Genomic DNA, 25,242 nt, shown 5'->3' on the forward strand with positions numbered 1-25,242 from the left:
TTGACAAGCACTGCTCTAAGGGATGAATAGGAATGTATAGAACTGAAAACCTTTAGCAGCATAGATCACAATAGTCCGGATTTAGAATTAGATAAGGATATAGATCCCCATACAATTTTTTTCTTTCATACCAGGAATAACTGTTTTTAATATACAGACGAACAATACTACATTAAAATCCACAACAAACTGTCGATTATTCATTTCAACAGCAGAAGTTTGTATGCAAACTACAATAACGTGAAGCTATATTTGGAACTATTCAACGAACCCTTCAAAGTTATCGCTATCTCAAAAACATGGATAGATGCTAAAAAGGGATGGATTTTGACCTAGAAAGATATGAACTAAACCAGGGGTCACCAACCTTTTTGAAACCAAGGGCTACTTCTTGGGTACTGATTAATGCGAAGGGCTACCAGTTAGATACACACTTAAATAAATTGCCAGAAGTAGCCAATTTGCTCAATTTACCTTTAACTCTGTTATTATTAATAATTAATGATATTTATCTTTGTGGAAACACTGATCATCTTAATGATTTCTCACAATAAATATATATAGAAACAGATAAATATCAATATGCCACACTTTATTTTTATATTTTCTCTAAGTGCACATTTTTCAAATTAAACATTTTCAAATGATCACTTCTAAGACAGTCTTGTGAAATCACAATATCCCATTTTAACTAGCTAGCCACTAACATTTTTTAACAAATCATGAATTACTTTGCACCATGTTTGTACAAATAATAACTCATGTAAAATACAAAAGTAAACTCTCAAATTTTTAAATCATGTCACACTTTGAACTGGACACCAAATCTGTTATCTGTTTCTTTGTCAGTTAGTGGGAAGCCTGGCATTGCATGCTGTTAACTAGTGTGTTGTACTCTGGTGTGTAACTTGACACTGCAACTCTGAGTGAGTCTTGCAGATGTGTATCAGTGAGGCGTGTTCTGTGTTTGTTCTTGATGAAGTTCATGTCAGAAAAGGCTGATTCACAAAGATAAGATTTTTCCTCATTGTTTGCGGAATCTTCTTAATCTTTTGGACATATTTTCACAGCAATCTGGCCTTAAGCTTAATTATGATAAATGTAAAATGTTAAGGATCGGAAATCTAAAGGGAACGTCCTTTCGAATGGAATGCAAAGTGCCTGTTTTGTGGACAGATGGACCAGTTAACATACTTGGTGTTGTTGTCCCAGAAAATCTGGAAGATCTAGGCTCAGTAAATTATGATAATCGACTAAGAAAGCTGGACAAAATTATGCAATTATGGAAAGGGAAATCCCTAACCTTGTATGGTAGAATGTCTATTGCCAACTCGTTAAATATTCCTCAATTTATTTATTTGTTTTTGTCATTACCAGCTCCATCACAAAACTTTTTTAAGATTTATGAGCGGAGGGTCTTCGATTTTGTCTGGAACGGCAAACCAGAAAAGATTAAAAGAAAGGTTTTGTACAAAGAGTATGAATATGGGGGCCTGAAACTTCTCAACCTTGAAGCTATGTGTCTGTCTTTAAAAGCATCAATTGTTCCAAAGATGTATTTAAACATTGAGTGGTACACAAATGTGGTTTCTGTTATTTTAGGAGAGTTCATTGACAATCATTATTTAGTCAATTTAATTATAGTACTCGGTAAAATGTTTATTTTTAAGGCCAAAAACAGATATTCACTTAGTATTACTTTCTTTAAAACATTTATTCAGTATTTTCTAACTTTAGAAAGTTACATGGTTGAAAACGATAATGATGCCAAAAAACATTAAAAAAAAGATGAGAAGTCCTCAAAGGCTTATTTTGAAAGTATAATTATGTTTATAGATTATATGATATCTGTTGTTGTGTTCCCTAATTTGAGTGACCTGGACATAATCTGGACTGTACATAAATGCTTATTTTGAAAATGTAATTTTGTTTATAAATTATATGCAATCTGTTGTGTTCCCTAATTTTTTTCTGTGTACATGAATGAAGGTGTGTGTTGCTGAGTCCGACTTGGACATTATCTGGACTGGGCCTAGTTTAAAAAACCCTTTAAACAAATCTAATTTCATTGACAACCTGGTCTGTTGAAGATAAGGCCCTTTTTTAAAAAAATAAAATAAAATAAGATAAATAAATAAAAAAACATTTTCTTGGATAAAAAAGAAAGTAAAACAATATAAAAATAATTACATAAAAAATAGTAATTAATGAAAATGTTAGTGGACCAGCAGCCTATACAATCATGAGTGCTTCAGGGACTGTGTCCCTTGCAGATGTGTTGTCTATGTTGTGGGAACCAGAATATTGGTAGCAGAAAGAAATAACCCCTTTTGTGTGAGTGGGTGTGGATGAGTGTGCATGGGGGAGGTTGTTTGGGTTGATGCACTGATTGAAAGTGTATCTTGTGTTTTTCTATGTAGATTTAATTTTAAAAAAAAAATAAAAATAAAAAATAAAAATAAAATTTAAATTTATTTTTTTATTTTTTTTTAGAACAGGCCCGCGGGCGACTCATCTGGTCCTTACGGGCGACCTGGTGCCCGCGGGCACCGCGTTGGTGACCCCTGAACTAAACTATATCAACAGAGCCAACAAGAACGGAGGGTGAGTGGCTCTATGTGATGAAGAACTTAAACTACAAAGTGGTAAAAAATATTCCAATAGCGATTGAGAATATCTTAGAATGTATCACCATTGAAATGTCATGAAAAACGCAAATACATACTCATCAGTTGTACATATAGATCACCTAAGTCAAACATTGATACGTTTGAGAATTGAATTAAGGCAACTTTTACTGAAATCAGTGAAAAATTACTTTATTATGTGTAGATTTCAATTGACCTCTTGAACCCAAACAAAGTCCATAGATGACTTTAAAGACGCAATGTACAGCCTAAGTTAATTTCCTAAAATCACAAAGCCAAGCAGAATCTCAGGACACAGCGCCACACTTATTGATAATATTTTTACTAAAGATTTTAGTAATAATACCACAAGTGGTCTGCTAATATTCGATATCAGTGATCATCTGACAGTTTTTATAATCTATGACGGAAACTATAAGAGGAACATTGATGACAGAAAGACGTTTCGAAGAATATGCACTGAACAAAGTATGAAAGCTTTCAAGAATGAGCTAAGAGATCAAAGTTGGGACACTATATACAGTGAAAATATGTAGATTATGTTTATGGTATTTTTTTTAATACTGTCATTATGCTTTATGTCAAACATTGTACATTGAAACAATTAGGAAGAAGCAAAAGACAAATAATCAACCATGGGTGACAAAAGGACTGAAAAATGCTTGCAACAAGAAGAATACATTTTATAAAATATTTATAACACAAAAGATCTAAAGGAGGCAGAAAACAAGTACAGAGCGTATAAGAACAAGCTAACTAGTAGGGCTGTGAATCTTTGGGTGTCCCATGATTCGATTCAATTTCGATTCTTGGGGTCACGATTAGATTCAAAATCGATTTTTTTTTTCAATTCAACGCGATTCTCGATTCAAAAACGATATTTTCCCGATTCAAAACAATTCTCTATTCATTCAATACATAGGATTTCAGCAGGATCTACCCCAGTCTGCTGACATGCAAGCAGAGTAGTAGATTTTTGTAAAAAGCTTTTATAATTGTAAACCAATATCAACTGATTGCAATAATGTAAATTTGTTTTAACTATTAAATGAACCAAAAATATGACTTATTTTATCTTTGTGAAAATATTGGACACAGTGTGTTGTCAAGCTTATGAGATGTGATGCAAGTGTAAGCCACTGTGACACTATTCTTTTTTTAATTTTTTTTATAAATGTCTAATGATAATGTCAATGAGGGATTTTTTATCACTGCTATGTTAAAATTGTAACTAATATTGATACTGTTGTTGATAATATTCATTTTTGTTTCACTACTTTTGGTTTGTTCTGTGTCGTGTTTGTGTCTCTTCTCAATTAATTAATTTAAAAAAATAAATAAATAAATTAGAAAATAATTTAAAATAAATAAATAAATCGATTTAAAAAAAAAAAGAGAATCGATTCTGAATCGCACAACGTGAAAATCGCGATTCAAATTTGAATCGATTTTTTTCCACACCCCAACTAACTAGCATACTACGAACACATAGGAAAGAATATTACAGTCAATTATTGGACCATAACAAAAACAATATGAGGGCAACATGGGGCATCCTAAATAGCATTATTAAAAATGGTGCTAAGAAAGATTATCCTAAATACTTCTCAGATGGAAACTAATAAAATGTTAATATGAAAAAAGTAGTTGTAAGCTTCAATAAATACTTTGTGAACATTGGAATACATCTGGAGGAAAAGATTCCAGATCCCGAGTGAATTGAGAAATTAAATGACACTATAAGAAATCCCAAATCGATGTTTCTCGAAGGTGTAATCAATATTGTGAAAAAATGTCAATCCAAGACCTCAACTGATTGTACCGAATTGATATGGAAACGATAAAACATTTTATTGAAGCGATTTCAGAATCTTTAACCTTAAATCAGCAACCTATCATTTCAAACAGGCAAATTCCCAGACAAAATGAAAATAACAAAAGTCATACCAATTTATAAGACTGGAAACAAACACCAGTTTACAAACTACATAACTGTTTCTCTACTTCCACACCTTTCAAAAATTATTGAAAACCTGTTTAACAACAGATTGGAGAAATTCATGAATAAAAATGAAACACTCACAGACAACTAACACGGACGAATACAGAGCCAACAGTTCAACATCAATGGCATTAAAGGCCTACTGAAACCCACTACTGCCGACCATGCAGTCTGATAGTTTAAATATCAATGATGAAATCTTAACATTGCAACACATGCCAATACGGCCGGGTGAACTTATAAAGTGCAATTTTAAATTTCCCGGGAAACCTCCGGTTGAAAACGTCTAGGTATGATGACGTATGCGCGTGACGTCAAGGGTTGAAGCGGAAGTATTCGGACACCATTGTATCCCAATACGAACAGTTGTGTTTTCATCGCAAAATTCCACAGTATTCTGGACATCTGTGTTGGTGAATCTTTTGCAATTTGTTTAATGGACAATGGAGACTGCAAATAAGAAAGTTGTAGGTGCGATCGGTTGTGTTGTGTTTGAGCTGGATAGCAGACGCACTACCGTGAGTACAGCTTTGGCTTCCAAACATTTGATCACTTGCCTGTACGTGCGTGTCGCTATGTGCATGTCACGTACGTAACTTTGGGGAAATATATGTTTCTTGCCGACTCTGATGGCGGCCGGGGTGTCGTCGAAAGCTACAACGCCCGCCGCCGCCGCCGTACCGTAGCTAAGTTAGCTTCAATGGCTTCGTTAGCAACAGCATTGTTAAGCTTCGCCAAGCTGGAAATTATTAACCGTGTATTTACAGGTCCATGGTTTAATAGTATTGTTGATCTTCTGTCTATCCTTCCAGTCAGAGGTTTATTTATTTTGTTTCTATCTGAATTTGAGCCCGATGCTATCACGTTAGCTCAGTAGCTAAAGAGCTTCGCCGATGTATTGTCGTGGAGATAAAAGTCACTGTGAATGTCCATTTCGCGTTCTCGACTCTCATTTTCAAGAGGATATAGTATCCGAGGTGGTTTAAAATACAAATCCGTGATCCACAATAGAAAAAGGAGAAAGTGTGGAATCCACTGAACCCTTGTACCTAAGTTACGGTCAGAGCGAAAAAGGATACGTCCTGCACTGCCTCTCTAGTCCTTCACTCTCAGTTTCCTCATCCACGAATCTTTCATCCTCGCTCAAATTAATGGGGTAATCATTGCTTTCTCGGTCCAAATCTCTCTCGCTGCATTGAAAACAATGGGAAAATGTGAGGAGTCCTTCCTCCTGTGACGTCACGCTACTTCCGGTATAGGCAAGGCTTTTTTTTATCAGCGACCAAAAGTTGCGAACTTTATCGTCGTTGTTCTCTACTAAATCCTTTCAGCAAAAATATGGCAATATCGCGAAATGATCAAGTATGACACATAGAATGGATCTGCTATCCCCGTTTAAATAAAAAGATGTCATTTCAGTAGGCCTTTAAACAAAATAACGGAAGAGATTGCCAATGCAATAGATAGTAAACAGTGTGCTGCTGCAGTGTTAATGGATTTAACAAAAGCATTTGACACAATCAATCATAATATCTTAATAAACAAATAAGAACAGTATGGCATCAGAGGTTTGGTCTTGAACTGGATAAGAAGCTACTTAACCAACAGGGAAGCAATACGTGAAGATAGGAGAAAAAACTTCTACAGAGCTAAAAACACCTTGTGGCGTACCTCAGGGATTAATACTAGGACCAAAATTGTTTAATCTTTATACAAACGGCATTTGTAAAGTTACAAAGGACTTAAAATTTAGTATTATTTGCAGATGATACAACTGTGGTTTATTAAGGAGAGAACACACAGAAGCTAATACAAATAATAACCGAAGAAATTAACAAATTAAAAAAGATGGTTTGACAAAAACAGACTATCTTTGAATCTCAGTAAAACTAAAATAATGCAAAACTAAAATAATGCTATTTGGTAACAGTAGAAGGGAAAGACAAACACAAATACAGATAGACGGAGTAGACATTGAAAGGGTAAAAGAAAACACATTTGTGGGTGTAATAATAGATGATAAAATGAACTGGAAACCTCATGTAAAAATTATACAACATACAGTAGCAAGAAACACATCAATAAAGAATAAAGCAAAATATGTTCTGGACCAAAAATCACTCCATATTCTCTACTGCTCGCTAGTGTTACCATATCAGAGTTATTGTGCAGAAATATGGGGAAACAACTACAAATGTACACTTACTTCATTAACTGTGTTACAAAAGACATCAGTTATAATAATTCATAATGTTGGATATAGAGAACATGCAAATCATTTATTTATTGAATCCCAAATATTGAAATTCAATGATTTGGTGCATTTGCAAGCAGCTAAAATTATGTACAAAACAAACTATAACCTGCTACCCAAGAATGTAAAAAATATTCTCAATAAAGAGGAGAAATATAACCTCAGAGGAAAATCTAATTTAAAACATTTGTATGCATGTACAACACTTAAAACCTTTTGTATATCAGTATGGGAAATTTAATTATGGAATGGATTAAGCAAGAAAATCAAACAATGTACTAATATGATGCATGTTTAGGAGACTGTTCAATCAATTATCATAAATATCTTAAACATTAAAAAAAAAAAGAGAGATGATTATTTGTATTTTTAATATTTTTTTACTTACTTACGGTATATTTATTTATATATCATTTATTTATTTAGTTGGGATAGGCTCCAGCCACCTCTGCGACCCCGAGAAGGACATCCATCCATTTTCTACCGCTTATTCCCTTTGGGGTCGCGGGGGGTGCTGGAGCCTATCTCAGCTACAATCGGGCGGAAGGCGGGGTACACCCTGGACAAGTCGCCACCTCATCGCAGGGCCAACACAGATAGACAGACAACATTCACACTCACATTCACAAGTGGTAGAAAATGGATGGATGGATTTATTTACTCACTGTTCTGTTACAGAGAACAAAGAAATTGAATAAAATTGCTATGATATGAAAAGGGGTAGGATTAATTAAGCTCTGCTTCTTCCTAACTCTGTTCGGATATGTTGTAATGAAACAACTGGAAATATGTGATGCATTACATTGTAATTGTATTGGATGCATGTTCGAAGTAAAATGAACTGAATTGAACAAGTTTCAGCGACATAAGGACCAAATGGCCGAGGGTAGAATCAGAATCAGAAATACTTTATTAATCCCCGAGGGGAAATTCAGAATGTAATGAACAAAGTTGGAAATGTAAGGGTGATCACTTTTTCACCGAAAAAATAACTTTTTTTTAAACTTTTTCAATAATACTAATGTACTATGTTCATTACACGGTTCTCAACGGGGGAGGAAGTTGCTCTGTCGCCGTCGTTTGATCCGCTGTCACTTCCGTTTTGTCCGTCGCATCCTTTGTGGTTTAAAGTTAAGTTGTGGCTTTATATTATTGTGTTGTGTCCTTTTTATTTGTTGTGGCTTTTACAATCGTGCTGTTGCTGGAAATTTTTGTGTTGTAATTAATGATATTGTCTTGTGGAGTGTGCATTTCTCGATCACCGTACATACCCGCCGTTTTTGTTTTGATGACGCCGCAGACGGGCAAACAGACATGAATAACTTTTAACGTCTATTTAAAAGTGCTAAACTTCATACAAAGTCTGCCTTTCTTTAATACAATATTTTTCTTTTTCTAGTATCGATAATATCAATATATTGCCTTTTAAAACGATCTCTGATCGATACTCATCTTCCAGAAGGCAAACTTGCCAAGCATAGATCGATTTACTTGAAATTTAGGAATATAAATTGATCTATCGGTTTATTGATCACTCGTTACATCCCTAAATATAACCCAAATAATAATGTGCTAAACTTCCCCCTTCACACATCTCGGAGTCCTCACCTCCAACTCTTTCAGGCGGTCCATAAGCTCGCTGCTGTTGTCCTCCAAGTAAGACTCCACGTCCGCCTCCTCGCCCTCCTCGTCCGAGCAAAAGTCCTCGTCACACATTCTCTGCTCTGTCTCGTCAGACATCGTTTTCATCTGGAACACAGTGCATGTAAATGAGAGCAGGGCTCATATGAAAAGGATGAGGACAACAAAGACGGTCATGTGACAGCAATAGAAATAAAGTGAAAGCTAACACTTTGGTTATCTAAGAAGACCCAAACAAAGGCTGACTTTGGGCCTGTTTCAGATCAAACAGCGTGACGTTGTTATCATCGTGATCCTCTGACAACACTCAATCTCACACTACTTTTAGGGTGCCTGCGCACAAGCAAAATGTTATGCTTTTTTATCGCCTCTGCAACACAGCCTGACTAATAATTCAGCTAAGTCTGACACGCTCACTGGACTTTGTGCGTTGAGCAAACTGCCACATATCCCTCAGCACAAAAGTCCTCAGGGCGACACAACCACCAGACTGACTGACCGGCTGGTTGGCATCAGACAGACTAGAGGAAGTAGGAGAGTCCACGTGTGCACAGATCCAACGTCAAACCTTAAGGAGTCATTAGAGCGGATGAGGAGAGTCTGATGCTGTGGCTGAAGGCCAATCAGGGAGCGGCACAGTTTCTAGTCGGGTTAAACCTGACTTGGACAGCTGGCACACAAAACAAGAGCTCTGAATAATAATAAACTGCCAAAAGGAAGTCACACGGTCTCTCTCTTGGTTGGGCCGCCTGTAACTGTTTGTATATGCTAATGTAATGTCACCACAAGCTTTGACTAAATATCCTGCAGGCTGTCAAGTTATTTGTCTTTTTACGGATACATTTCTTTCTGGATGTTCTAAAGTCCTCTGTTCACAAAGTGTTGGATTTAACTCAACTTTCCACAGCTAACAAGTGATTGTCTCTCGGCATATTTAAAAAAATGAAATGAATACATCATTAATTAGATATATTATTAGATACAGTGGAACCTCCATTTGTGAACCCCTCATTGGACAAACTTTTTGATTTACGAGCCACAGGTCGAATAAAAATATGCTTTATTGTTAGAATCTTGTCTCCGTGTACAAAGGTTTCTTCCACCCATTTTGTGCCCAGCACATCCATTGCAGGCAGCTGAATCTGCTGATAGCTACTGTGCTACAATGTGTGCTTTTCAAGTGTTTTATTTAGCCTTTTTAAAGCATTTTTCTAGTTTTGCTAGCTCAATATGAGTCCAAAGAAAGCCAAGGACAAGCTATGAAACATTCAGGAAGTATCCACAGCGTTGCTCCCCCTACGCTGCCCTGTTATTCTGCTGCATGCAAAGAAGATTAAGCGAACAGGTAAAGTGGATTTTATTTATTTTTTGATAATCATTGTAGCGACCTGGCTGTTGAAGTTAGAGAGTTTTGTGATTTCAAACTGTGAGTGCACCACAGGGCTAGTGACAGTGTGTTTGTGTGGCAGCAGTGCGGCTGCAAAGGAAGGACAGTTCAGCGAGTTGTTGTTATTTTGGCTCTTTTCCTAAATAGAAAGTTGATCCATCACCCTTTTTAATCAATATTTGTTTGACATATAGTACTGGATAGCGTTTCATATTGCTTTTAAATTGTACAAACGTTTACTAAAATATGGACTTTTGTCGAGGCTGGAAACCTTTATTCATGTTTACATTGTTTCTTGTGGAGAAATTTGCTTCAATATGAAAGTTTTCTATTTACAAACCCTGTTCAAGAACCAATCAAGGTTCCACTGGATCACATTAACTTGCTTTGTTGCTTAAAATGCAAAGCTAAGATGTGGATGTTTGTTCAAATATTAGTGCAAGAGTAATGTCAGAAAAGTTCCAGGACTCAGGTCACCAAAGACATTTCAAATGGAGTCTAACACACTTTTCTAGCCTTGTCTGCCAGGAATTTGTGCACTCCTCAAAGGATTTGTTCAGGATCCTTCCACAACGCCGTTGTCGTTTGCGCATTGTAGAAAGCAAACCCTGCAGGATCTCTTTGTAGATGGAATGATTAATATTCTTGTTCTGTGGCAAGAACTCTCAGTGTCAATGGCACTAAATGCAATGAATATCAACAGTCCTGAAATGTTTCTGACACGCCTTGTTTATTGAACTACCGGTACATGGGTTTGGTTTTACCATCTTTAATGTACAAATTGTCTGAAAGTGGCCTTGCACACCCTTGAAGTTTTATTTTAGCTGAAATTACCCTTGCTGGTTGCAACCACTTAGTCGGGAGGCTAAAAAAATTGATTCACATACAAATCGCTATTGTTAGTTATTCTAATTCTAAAATCAATTCATGGTTGTCAAGATTTTTTTTTTAATTTTTTTAAAAGAACTCGAAAATCGTGTTGAACGATGAATTGATTTATAAATTAAAATTCTCAACCCAAAAATTGAAATCGAGTCGATTCCTGACTTGTTGTAAGATTGCTTACAGAGTAAACCCCATTTTGCCTCAATTCCACACAATTGATATTACTGAACAATCACTTTGTCAATAAATTGTTCATTATCCCCATCCCTAGTCACAACATATATTAATGATTAGAATTTTTGGCCACAGTCTTCTATAAATTATATAGCTGTGTCATTTTTCCTGCAGCACTCTTAAACAACAGCGAATCCTGGTATTGCCACTTACAATTTATCCAGGCCATTGTGGAAGAAAAAGATGCATTGATGGAAGAACATGATCTATTGAGTGTATTCTAGTAGTCATTCGACTTAATTTGGAGCACATTCCTGGACCTAGATGTGAGCAAATGAAACAAGCTAGGTCAATCTGGACTCATCAGACCACATGACTGTTTTCATCACTCTATAGTCCAATCTTCAATCTCTAATCTCTGTGCTTTTGAGCACATTGAATACTCTTCCCCCACTCTTGTCAGTTTTATTTACAGTGAAAGCATGGCAATGCACTCACTTTCTGGTGCAAGCCGCGAGGGCTACTGTTCATGATTATATCAATATATTTCACTATGTTTCACGACTATCCTTCCACGTCATTTAAATTAATGTTTGATTACAAAACATACATTAAAAGCCAGAGTTCATTGCAAAGCATCTCAGTACCTTCGACATTACATTCACATCCCGAGGTAGCGATTCCTATAAAATCTAAAAAAATAAAAGGCAGCCTTTACCGCATAGGTGTCAAACTCAAAGCCTGCTATCAATTGATATGGCCTGCGAAAGCCTGGAAATAATATGCGTCAATAATATGCAATATATTTTCTTACTAAATGTGTATGTTCTATTTCCACACATTAAATTGCATGTACTGCATTAAATACACTTTGATATTATCTAATATTGCAACAAATATTATATTACCATATGTGTATTCCAAACATTTTTTTAAATAAATAAATAAAAATATGTTTGGCTGGATGGATGATAGATGATTTAAAAGCAAGGTATCCATTAAAATTGAACACTGTAAAGATGACAACGATTGTTGAGTTGATTAAAAACTGGCAGCTCAGTTGTAAGAACTTTACCGTTAAAAAATAAAAACTGTGGTGCCGTTTCTCCATTTACAGGACTACACTGTAACACCAACCGTTGATTTTACGGTAAAAAACTGGCAGCTCAGTTGCCAACATTTTACCGTAAGAAACAACGGTACAGTTTTTCATTTTACAGGAGTGTACTGTGAAAACCACCATTTTTTAAAAAAATCTACAATCTTTTTTTCTTTTTTTTACAGTGTATGTTAAAAAAAAACATATCAAATGCATAGGCAAGGATATTGTCTAATTAGGCAAATCCTTACACAATAATCTTCATATATTATCCTCTGTTAGAAGCGGCCCTTTGAGGGCAGCCATAACTGCGATGTGGCCCTCATTTAAAACAAGTTTGGCACGCCTTTTCTACCTACTGACACTGACAGTAGCACATTCTTACACTCTTACAGTGATAATACAACACATGGATCTTTTAATAGCAGTTGCATCACTGGTAATATTATTGAGCATGCCTGAAATATCAGCACTACATTTTATAGCAACACTTCAGCTTTCTTGAGAAACCACACATATGAACCTAATGGTGTCACTAGATGGAATAGTCTTTGTCATTAATGATTACTTCATGGTCTTGTAAAAAAAATAGCAAGGCATTACATGGAAGAGTTCACCTCCAGTAGAGGTGACATATGTGTAGCGTATATGCGTACGTGCAAGATCATTCATTTGACTGCCATAAATGGTCTGCAGGACCAAGTCTGTGTTTGATAATTCCAAACACATGCACTGTTAATGCTGTTTAAAAAGTATGTTAAGCATGTTAGAGATCACTTGCTATCCCGGCCATACATGCAAGCACAAAGTTTTCTGAAGAGGCGTCCAACAGTTCCATTGTGCAACCGGAGCTGTTTGCAGAGTGTTTACAGGAAGATTATTGAAGACTGCTGGTAACCCCCACTGGCAGACCTGAGTGCTAACGACAGTGTCAGTTTCTCATCGAGCACAGTCCTACTACAGAAGAGATACAACGTGTGTTGGATCCATTCTCAAGCAAAGAAGACATTAGCTATTATTTCACTCTGGTTAACAGAACCCTACTTAGAGTTTAGAGAAGCGTTTCCCCACACGGACACATAATGAAGCTTACATAAAAATTATAGCATGCACAGGTTGATTGGCAACACTAAATTGGCCCTATTGTGCGAATGTGAATGTGAATGTTGTCTGTCTATCTGTGTTGGCCCTGCGATGAGGTGGTGACTTGTCCAGGGTGTAGCCCGCCTTCCGCCCGAATGCAGCTGAGATAGGCTCCAGCACCCCCCGCAACCCCAAAAGGGACAAGCGGTAGAAAATGGATGGATGGATGGGCATGCACAAAAGACAACAAAAGGGATGCTAAATATATGTTGAACTTTGCTACCGCAGCTGCTGCGGTTTGCTTTCATGAGCAAACAACACATGATAAGCTTCAAACAAAACTACAAATTGTTTTAAAATAGTCACACATCACACAGAGATAATCTGCATCCAGGTTCTTGTTACGGCTTTAGCAGATGTCATTAACAAGCAGATAATTAGCAGATAATTTAACAGGACTAGTTGATGGGTGGTTGATCTACCAGCTGATTGTCTTCAAACTGAGATATTTTCCTCTATGTCAGTGGTTCTTAACCTTTTTTCACCAAGTACCACATCAGAAAACACTTGGCTCTCTAAGTACCACCATAGTGACCAACACTGTAATACAGTAGTGTAGTAGGTCCAAGTATTCATTATTTAAGAAGTATATTATTTACCACTTTAACATTACACACAATGCACAAACATCACCAACAATGATACCCCATATACAATACATATTTACAGACTTCTCTGGCAAACTACGAAATGCCGCCCGTGTACCACCAGTGGTACACATACCAAAAATTGAGAATAACTTTTCTATATAATAATACGCTAATAATAGACCGGATTCATGCAGTAGGTCTTAATAAATCATGTTTTTAAGTGACCTATATGTCTGACATCACTGTGCTTACTGAACACTGTTCATCTGACTAGTGCGAAAACTCCATACCACACTAAAGAACGACACACTTCAGAGCAGATTGACAGAGTTGGGCTGGGCAAGGACATGATTGCTCATGCAATGCTAAGAACTACAGTAGATGCGTCAGCAATCAATGCAATCTTTCCTCCCATGAAAAATAATCCTCAAAGGCAAAGCCTATAGAATGCTTGCTTATGCACGCAATAAAATTTACAAGATTGTTCTTCCCCACTAGTTATTAGGGATGTGCCGATCCAGCTGCCACGATCAGTATCAGCCGATTTTCATGAAAAAGAGTGTGATCGCCATTGCACATGAATGATTTTTAATGTCGATCACAAACGCAGATTCCCTCTGGCTAAAACTGTCATGACCTGCCTCCACAGGTCAGACTTTATGTGTACTTTTCCTGTGCCTTTTGAGTTTAGTTAGTCTCAGTGCTCCTTCCTCATTTTTTAACACTTCCTGTGCCCTTCTCCTGCCCTGTCAGTCAGTATGACGCACTGATTGAGTACACCTGCCTCTGGTTAATGATCAGAACACTTACCGGCTGCTGATAATCGGAGGACTTCATATGCCAGCCTCGCTTCCCAGTTGGTGCCGGATCATTGCAAAACGGTTTATGCTGCATGTGTGTGATATATGGATTTGTTTTGCCTTGCTGTTCCTTGGGATTATGCTTCACGTGCACTTCCTTGCTGCACTGTATTTACGTTTGCTACAGTTAAAAATCATTCCTGCCTACACGCCGTCTCCTGTTTCCACATCTTGGGGTCACAACTACCGTGACAATGCGCAAACGTAACAAAAATTATTAATTCTTAGTCCCCTGGATGACAAGCAGCTAGCACCTATTTGTGTCTCTATACACTCCACCCCATTGCGGGCAAAAAAAACCTGCATTTCTTTGTATCTCAAGTATCATTATCATTGGAGGACGAGGCTAAACGTATTACACAGAGTAAGCCAGGGGCAGGCATTTTAATAGCTAAGCTAATCACTACACTGGTTAGAAACAACAGAAAAAATAAGTGCGTAATAAAGCTTAAGAAGTGTAGATGGAAGCACGTTAGGAAGTAAGCAGATATTAACAGGAAATTAACAAGTATATTAATAAGAGTTAGAGAGAGGATAATATAACAACTGTTGATGTGTCAGCATTGTCACAGTCAGTACACGATATGTACATAAGAGGAGGGCGGATCGATCCATAAATTGGTGGTGTCGACACCAAGGGTAGTATCAGTATATGATCGATACTAGAGTGATTAGATCAATTTTTTTTTTTTTTAAATAGTTTTTCTTGTTTTTGTTCATGTTTACAAACTCAAGGGAACAATTCCCTAGACATAAGAGAACATCAAGGCAAAAAGCAAAGGATTTAAATGAAGAGTAGATAGTAGTCTTTGCATTTGTCTACTACAGTAATCCTTCATTTATCGCTATTAATTGGTTCCAGACATGACCACAATAAATGAATTTCTGCAAAGTAGGAATCACTCATAAATGGATCATTGTCATAGCTAGAGCCTAAAACACTGTTTATTATCTTCTAAATACATTTTTCAACATTATAAGGAGCCCTCTAGACATGAAATAACACCTTTTAATCACCTTTACACTCTTTTAAGCCAATATAGAAAGTTTTGCAGCACAAACCAGCACAAACGATTGGGACTGGTTTGAGGAGGTTTTGAGAAAGTGGGGGGAGTGGTTATGAATCCTAATTCATTAATAACTTGAAAAGTATAGTTAGACCAAACTTTTTGCAGCACAAACCAGTACAAACGTAACACAAACGAATGAGACAAGTTTGGGGAGCTTTTGACATGGTTGGGCCAAGGACGGCTTTCCATAAGGGACAAGAGGGGGCAGAGCCCCCTCTAATAAATGTCTTGCCCTTCACATCAACATTTTTGAAGTTGGGAAAGTACATTTTAATATGCACACAACAGTAATAAAGTACAAGTTGACAGAATTATTGGCAGTAGCGGAGAAATCAGCTGAAAAATGTACACGATACATTAGTATCATCATCCCTCATCTCTGTCCCTCAGCTGTGTCAGGTTCCGCGAGTCCGCTCACACACACCCCTCCCCTCAGCCCTCAATAAACCAGTGTTGACGAATGAAAACAAGACGAAAATGTTGTCAAAAACAAAATCCAATCATGTTTGATTTAATCTTGTAGATGAGTGGGATAAATTGGGAATATATTCAATCATAGTTATTTAATAGCGTCAAATATGACAAGGGTGGGGGTTAGCTACGAAGTAGAGCCAATCAGATGCCTTTCCTTGTCAGACAAGAAAGTTAATTTCCTCACCGGCGGAACCAAACAAAGAAGTGTGGATTTAATGTGTTCAACATTGTAATATGTGAACACAGAGGAGAAAGTGAAGAGGACACATTTTATTTTTGACGCTATATGATGCCATCAGCAGGAGAGTCACCGTGACATCTACACAACTGTAAGTTAGCTATGTGTGTTTGCTGGCTGGTTATGAATACATTAACAACTTAATAACTATAATAGACAAAACATGTTTGCATCACAAACGTAGAACAAAAGGATGGAACAAGTTTTGGGTGATTTGGACAAGGTGTGTGTGTGTGTGTGTGTGTGTGTGTGTGTGTGTGTGTGTGTGTGTGTGTGTGTGTGTGTGTGTGTGTGTGTGTGTGTGTGTGTGTGTGCGTGCGTGCGTGCGTGCGTGCGTGCGTGCGTGCGTGTGTGTGCATAAAAACCGTAATGGCACAAACTCAAATTTTTGCAGCACAAACGATTGGGACAATTTGGAGAGATTTGGACAAGGAGGGTGGGAGGGCAACTTCACACAGGTAAGGTAGCACTGGACTGAGAGCGCCCTCACAGTGCCACAAAGGACCTTTCACTGCGCTCGACTGACTGACTCACAGCTGCTGGTGTTACAAGGAAAAGAGACGTGTTAATGCTAGCAGCATGTCAGCATCACTCGTGGCCTCACTGGTGACCTCACCGCTGTGACACCCAAGTGCCATTCTCTCTCTGACAATTGAGTGTGTCATCTTATTTAGGGGTATTGTATCCACTAACAACAAGCTCACGTCCTTGTAAAATGAAAGTATAAAAATGATAACACAAACAAGGGCTGTGGCCGATAATGAAAGGGGGAAAAAAACAATAATAGAAATCGGATAAGAGCAAGGTCAAACAGCACACAAAGCTTTGCTGATGTAAAAAAAAAAGCCAAATGTAAACAAAGAGCGACGAGGCGTCGCGTTCACAGCATCACCTTGCAACCACTTAACAAAGCAGAGCAGATCGTGTGTTTACCTCTGAGCCAAGTGAGCATGTGCTGCTTTTGTTCGTCCTAAAATGAGTATAATGGATACCTGCACATGAAGAATGTGAGCACCCAGAATGCTGAAGTGCATTCATCCTCAGACAAACTAAGTGCAACTTGACACCAGAGCAAGACTAACATGCACCGTAAAACAGCAGCAAAGAGTCCTTTAAAATCCAGTTAGCCAGCAGCGACAGACCGCAAAAGGGCAGTTTAACTTTTCATGGTTGTGTGTCACCGACACAGAACGCCATTTTTTTCCCAATTCATCTTGCAACATGTCTGATGACGAAGACCAGACAACACATCGTTTCTTGTCATCACTGTCTCATTGTCTTGAGAAAAAAACATAAGTGTAGTTGACAATATCAAACCAAGTGCACCTCTGTCAAGGAAAAACAGACCTGCAAGGTATTAGGGATGTAACGATATGAACATTTCATATCACGGTTAGTATCACCAAAATGATTACAGTTATGATTATTATCACAGTATTGTTGAATGTGATCAAAAAGTACTCAAACACTTATAACTCAAGTTTTATTTGTTTTAAATGTATACAATAAATAAATAGCCACACAATATACTTTCTTGGCAAAAGAAAGTATATTCATACTTTCTATTTAAGAGCCATAATATTTTTATTTCAGTGTTTGAATATGTTTACCTGCTTTCATTTGAATTTGTAAATGTTTTAGTGTATTTATAACTATTAAGAAAAAACACACATTAGGTGTGTCACTTCCTGTTGATTTGAGTATCTATTAATCTCTCTGTCTAGATCAGGGGTCCCCAAAGTTTTTGCTGCATTGGGTTAAAAAAATTAGGCCGGGGGCTATACACAGTATATATATATATATATATATATATATATATATATATATATATATATATATATATATATATATATATATATATATATATATATATATATATATATATATATATATATATATATATTCCTTGCCCACTAATTGACCAAAAGAGCGCACACTTGCCGCTCGCTCGACACTGCCGCGCGAGTGCGAAGATGTCACTTTATGGATGGGAAAATGCATTTTTAGACAATATGATTTGCCTGAGCAGCTAGGAGACACCAAGAGTAACAAGCGGTAGAAAATGGATTAGAAAGGACAGATTAAAAAAAATATTAAAAAAAAAAAAAAAAAAAAAACTTATGCCGTATGTGGGCTCTGTACCGAGGATGTCGTTGTGGCTTGTACAGCCCTTTGAGACACTTGTGATTTAGGGCTATATAAATAAACATTGATTGATTGATTGATTTTTAACTTGGTTTGATTGATTGATTGAAACTTTTATTCGTAGATTGCACAGTTCAGTACATATTCCGTACAATTGACCACTAAATGGTAGCACCCAAATAAGTTTTTCAACTTGTTTAAGTCGGGGTCCACGTAATCAATTCATGCCGGATTTTGGATGCTGGCGGGACCGCGGGCCATAATTTGGGGACCCCTGGTCTAGATCAATAAAGTTTGTCTAAGTTTTAACGGGAAAATAAGTTAATGTCTTTTCTATTTATCTTAGCATTTAAGCTAGCTAGTGCTCTCTTGCTTCTCCAGTAAACAATTAGTGTCACCGGTCCTTGAGTTTATCAAAGTGTTATCAATTACGGTTTTACGATCATTTTATTTAAAAATGGTAAGACTACCCGTGGAAAGTTTTGCCTCGGTTTATCATTTTACCGTTAATCGTTACATCCCTACTAGATATACAGGTGTTGTCCACAAACTGCTCTCTTAATTGATGCTACCCTACACTTTCATTAAATTCTGTGGAGTTCAGTTAAGTTGTAGCATACAGTAATAGCCCAATCAAATTCATCGAAAATCCTACAGTTCATTTTGCCCTTTGAACGCACCACACTGCTACGGTAGGTCTGGCCAAACAATCAAAAGTAATGTGGCACTTAATGGCTGTCCTCCATAGTTTTGTACATAGCAAAGCGGTTTAGCTTGTGCATAGAGATGAGTACTGAATACAGTACCTTTATAAGTACCCACCAAAGTCTGTCTGTACTACTAGTTACATATTCAGGTGAAATCAAATGCTGCCATATTTCGATACCTGTATTGCATGTAATGTCACATTCGGTTGCAGACGCTGCACCGGCCTAAGCCCTGGGCTGGGAAACAAGCAGTCAAGCACTCAGTGCGGACTCAGCCGGACTGCTTCTAAGTAAAGTCATAATTGTCCATGCCAATAAAGCAAGAAAAAGACACTCAAAAGTGAGGCCCTACTTTTCAAAAGGTGCTTGCTGTATGCTAATTTACACTGGATTTGCCATACACATGCTAAAGATTAGCATTAGCGATTTTAATTGCCAATTTCAACACCTCCAAATTTAGTTTAAAAAAAACGACAACTAAGAAAAATGGAACAATTAAACAGCCAATGTGTAATAAGTACAATTCTTACAGTATAAGCACTTAGTAAGGCTCAACAAACCACAAGACTGGCATATTGAATTGAATGGCATAAACTACTTACAGACTAAGGCACTACATACACTACTTACAGACTAAGGCACTACTAAGGCTATCCATACACTTGGGTAAAACAGAATCCATCCTGTTTGGGTCCCACATCAAACTTAAGAAAGTCAATGACTTCACCATAAAAGTAGGTGACATTGTTATCACCAGGAAAGATGAGGTCACCTACCTAGGTTCCATTCTAGAGGCTAACCTTTCCTGTGATAAAATGGCAACCAAGGTAATCAAAAAGGTTAACCAACGAACAAGATTTCTCTACAGAATTTCCTCTCTGGTCAACAAAAGCACCTTGAGGATTCTGGCGGGAACTCTCGTTCAACCCTTTTTCGATTACGCATGCACCTCCTGGTACCCTAGCACCTCCAAAACCCTCAAATCTAAACTCCAAACATCTCAGAACAAGCTAGTCAGGTTACTTCTAGACCTCCACCCCAGATCCCACCTCACTCCTACCCACTTCTCTAAAGTGGGCTGGCTCAAGGTGGAGGACAGAGTTAAACAACTTGCACTGAGCCGAGTCTATAAAATCCGCTACACCTCCCTGATACCAAAGTACATGTCAAACTACTTCCTTAACGTAAATGACCGCCATAACCACAACACCAGGGGGTGCTCCACTAACCACGTTAAACCCAGATTCCGAACTAACAAAGGTCTTAACTCATTCTCTTTCTATGCCACATCAATGTGGAATGCGCTCCCAACAGGTATAAAAGAAAGGGCATCTCTATCCTCCTTCAAAACCGCAATAAAAGTTCACCTCCAGGCAGCTACAACCCTAAACTAACACCCTCCCTGGATTGCTAATAATCACATGTAAACAATCAAATGCAGATACTTTTTCTTTTTCTTATGCCTTCAGATCTCTCTCTCTCTCTCTCTCTCTCTATGTCCACTACTTGATGTCCATATCCCCCCCCCCCTCCACACCCCTGATTGTAAATAATGTAAATAATTCAATGTGATTATCTTATGTGATGACTGTATTATGATGATAGTATATATGATAGTATATATCTGTATCATGAATCAATTTAAGTGGACCCCGACTTAAACAAGTTGAAAAACATATTCGGGTGTTACCATTTAGTGGTCAATTGTACGGAATATGTACTTCACTGTGCAACCTACTAATAAAAGTCTCAATCAATCAATCAATACAGACAACATTGCCTATACTAGGGGTCGGCAACCCAGAATGTTGAAAGAGCCATATTGGACCAAAAATTTAAAAAAAAAATCTGTCTGGAGCCGCAAAAAATTAAAAGCTTTATATAAGTCTTATAAGTCTAAGTCCAAGTCTAATGAAGGAAACACATTATGCAAGTGTCTATATTAGCTATAATAGCCTACTATCAAAATGACTGTGTCGCAGGCTGACGCAAATCTTCTCTGACAAAAATGTTGACGTGTAATATTTACTGTATTCTACACATTTTTACAACATTGAAAAACATTAGTGAAACAGAGGCTTCTCAGAGGACGAGATAACTCCTGGAAATAACTGGCTTGGAATGACCAAAGGCATAGATGTGTGTGTGTCCAAGTTAAAGGAAACGGCAGGCTGTCTTCTTCTAATGGATTTACTACAATCTTTGCAAGCTGGGTAAAGTTTGCTGTGGTCTATACCGGCACACTAACAACTATAAGAAAGGCAGCCAATATTACAATTACAAAATATGTCATGAGACATGCTAATATAAATTAAATACACAGAGAACATGAGTAAAGAAAATTAAATGAGCTCAAATATACCTACAAATGAGGCATAATGATGTAATATGTACATGCAACTAGTCTAAATAGCATGTTAGCATCAAATAGCTTGCAGTTATGCAGTAACCAAATATGCCTGATTAGCACTCCAACAAGTCAATAACATCAACAAAGCTCACATTTGTGCATTCACATGCAGCATAAAAAGTTTGGTGGACAAACTGAGACAAAGAAGAAGTGGCATAAAACATGTCTTTCTATAACAGCGTCACAACTTTTTAATTGTTGATAGGGCGGCGCTAAAGCGGCTCTAGAGCCGTGGGTTGCCGACTTCCGAGTTAGGAGTTAGCTGTACATTCAGAAGATGGACTGCTTGGATCTCCATTTGGATATCTCTGTGTGGAGTTTGCATGATCTTGCTTTGTGTTAATTTCGGGTACTCCCACATTCCAAAAACATGAAAATCATGTAATCTTGTCCAGTCTTAACTTCTAAATCTTAATTCAGTGATGGTCATTTTCAGCCTTCTTTACTCTGGCCATGTCTCAGAGCACTTAACATCTTGAACTCGTAGACACGTTGTACATGTAAACAAACTACGACTCTAAGCCGCGGGTTGTCGACCCTCAGCCTATACACACCTGCCATCTAATGTCTTGGAATTGCAACTGCATGCAAATTCTAATACGGTTTAACATAATACTTGAAAATTAAACTCAAAAGTGAAAGAAAACACGCTTTGCAACTTAACAGCACACCTGTCACAGCTACCAATTAAAATCGGTACCGTTGAATACCGCTATCCATTCTTGGTATCAGGAATTGGTACTGTATGTGTTCTAAAGTAAAAGGTGTCCATGCCTACGTGTGTTAATTTAATCAGTAAACAAAGCCGTGTGCGAACACAAACAATGTTCTTGAATATAAAGAGTGCCAGTACGTGCATTTGTAGAAAAGCATGGAGCTGGCGTTCGTTTTATTTATCCATTTCTTGTGTCTTTCATGTGTTGCATTGTTTTCTACATGTAACTCTAGAATTATTATAAAAAGTGTTTTGAAAATTTTTCTATTTGGTTTTCAATGGACCCTTTGGAACATATTTGCAGACAACAAAGAAAACACAGCTAGGTATTCATATTTACATATTCATAATTTCATGACCATACATTCTATCATGGATTACCTTCTCTGGACACAATCAATAAGTGATCAATACAGAAAACAATAGTCTGATAAATGGAAGATAAAAATGGCCTTAAATACATTCATGTAACTGCTTTGTGAAGGATATTATTTGACATGTTTTCACTCACCTGTGGTTTCACCTCTTGTTTGACCCCTGAAGAGGATTCACACTGCCATCAGGCACCCCGGTCTCCCAAAGACAAAACCAAGGAACTGATGAAGAAAGGAAAAGACGACACTTAAGACCATCGATATTTTAGTCGCGTGACATCCTGACATGTCCTTTATTAGGATATACTGAGTAGAGGTGAGTGAGAAGGACACCGGGAGGAGAGAAAACCCACCGCCCTCTGGAGACGGCGGCGCTCAGCAGACGCCAGCCAGGCCGAGACCACAAGCCCCCTCTCCTCCGCATCCTCCGCATCCCCCTCCAGCGCTCCTCCTCTCTCCTTTCATCTTGAGTCATTGGGAAGCGTAATGAAAGAAAGGTGGATGAATAATTCAGCTGCGTAAAAGATAAGATCTTCTTTTGTGTCCTTTTTCTGATGTTTTCACTTATGTGTGATTTTAACCTTTTGGCCCGCTAAACTTCTTAAATGGGACGCCGTGTCTGCTGCAGCAGTTCAGCCCCATCAGCGCTGATTTCTTTAGGCGTCAAGCTAGCGCCTTAACTCCTCATTCGCAATAGCCGTCGAGTGGCGAGCGGTGCCTGATCCTTGGAGATCATGTCAAACTGAAATGGGATTAGAGGTGTGGAGCATCTGTCCACCCGGTCAGAGTCTTTATAGAGCACGGCTTCTTGCTACACCTGGTGTACTGCACAAAAAGAAGGCCCTGATATGTGGTCCGTGTACATCACCAAGATGATAGCACCACTGACTATGGATGGAGATAAAATATTGAGGGAGGTTTGGCGAGATTGGCAATGAGGGCAAGCCCAAGTAAAATAACCAAAATATTAAACTGGAGTGGAATACAAAAACAGTTAAATCATTTCAGTCGCACTCTTGAGGATTTGGTGAGACCGAGTCAGGATATGTCAAACGCCATGCTTCCATTTGCCAATGTGGAGCAACCAACACGTCTTCTTAGGCAAAGTGTGTAGGCGACACATGTAAACAATGCCACACACAAAAAAAAAATCTACCGCCCCCTCTATGACGGGAACCGAACAAAATTGGGGGATTCGTTCCTTGAAGAAAATGTAGGCCAAAGTCGGGCGCTCCATTCGCCGTCATTGTCTGCACGCCTAAGTTTGTGATGAACATCAAAGAGCTGTGGAAATGTGGGGGAGACAGAATCGGGCTGCCGGGGCTCCCTCGGCAGTGCTTCCTGCCTGATGTTTGGCGACGTGAACCAAGACGAATCGTACACAAGCAATATTTGGGGGGTGGAGCAGAGTTGGGGGAAGGGAGCTTGCCTTCCCAAAAGGTTGGATGTTGTTGCCATGTACAACTAGGGAACGATCACACAAGGAAGCTTAGATCTCTCTCACACACACACACACACACACACACACACACACACACACACACACACACACACACACACACACACACACACACACACAGACAAATAGACAGGAGGAAGCGCATCGTCAACTTGCAATTTTTGGTGGTATATTTTGTTTTTGTTTACACACACACTACAAAGCAACCCCTCCACTACTTGTCAGATTTACAATGTTTTGCAGCCATAACAACGTTATATTTGAGGCCAAAACAGTAAGCATGTGCTTGCTGCTCCAGCTCTAAGTGCTGCGTGCATGCAGCCATCAAAGCAAGTCCCAGCGCTGCGTTACTCTGATTTATTTCAAATTGAGTCAGTGGTAAACGTGGCCATGCAGCTCCAAATGTGCAGCTCACCTTGGGGCTAATGTTCTCTGTCATCTAGTCAGCAGAGCTCTCCTCCTGGCAGCACGGAATTAAGGCAGCAACAAGAGAGAGAGACAGCAGCCTTACATTTCTCTGATGAAATGATTTCTCTCCTCCCCCTCCAGAGCTGCGGCGAGGAAGCCGGTTTCCTCTATGCCGCTGCTAGGACAGACTCATCCATGGGCAGGGGCGCCGTGTGTATGCAGAGGCTGCCATGTCTCCCATTGTTCCAGGACCAGCGAGGAAGGAGGCTTCCTAGCAGACCCTGCCTACTACAACAGCTGGGGACCAGCCCCCCCGCCCCCCAACTCCTGCCTCTGCCTCTTCTGCTAAACATTAACCCTGCAGCTGCTGGTTGAGGTCGTAAAGAGGAGAGGGGGGTTGTGTTGGTGACTGAGACCCCTCCATGAAGAGAGCACAAAGGAACAGCAGAGGGAAGGAGAGCGAGGATATCCGACGAGCACAGAAGGAGAGAAAAGCTGTGTTCTAAGAGGATTGTCTCTCTTGGTCACTTTTGTGATCAGTGTTTTAACTGTGGGAAGG

At 38.4% G+C, this 25,242-nt stretch overlaps 1 protein-coding gene across 1 annotated transcript in view; it reads right to left on the reverse strand.

The window, feature by feature from the left end:
• Positions 1-24,708, reverse strand: part of nckap5l (NCK-associated protein 5-like) — a 41,927-nt gene extending 17,219 nt beyond the window's left edge. The window contains 3 exon segments of the mRNA XM_062053534.1: positions 8,513-8,653; positions 22,954-23,038; positions 24,691-24,708. Coding sequence (XP_061909518.1) covers positions 8,513-8,653 — 141 coding nt within the window. The 5' untranslated portion in view covers positions 22,954-23,038; positions 24,691-24,708.
• Positions 24,709-25,242: the final 534 nt, after the last annotated feature.

This window comes from Entelurus aequoreus, linkage group LG07, assembly GCF_033978785.1.
Source record: "Entelurus aequoreus isolate RoL-2023_Sb linkage group LG07, RoL_Eaeq_v1.1, whole genome shotgun sequence".
Taxonomy (NCBI): Eukaryota; Metazoa; Chordata; class Actinopteri; order Syngnathiformes; family Syngnathidae; genus Entelurus; species Entelurus aequoreus.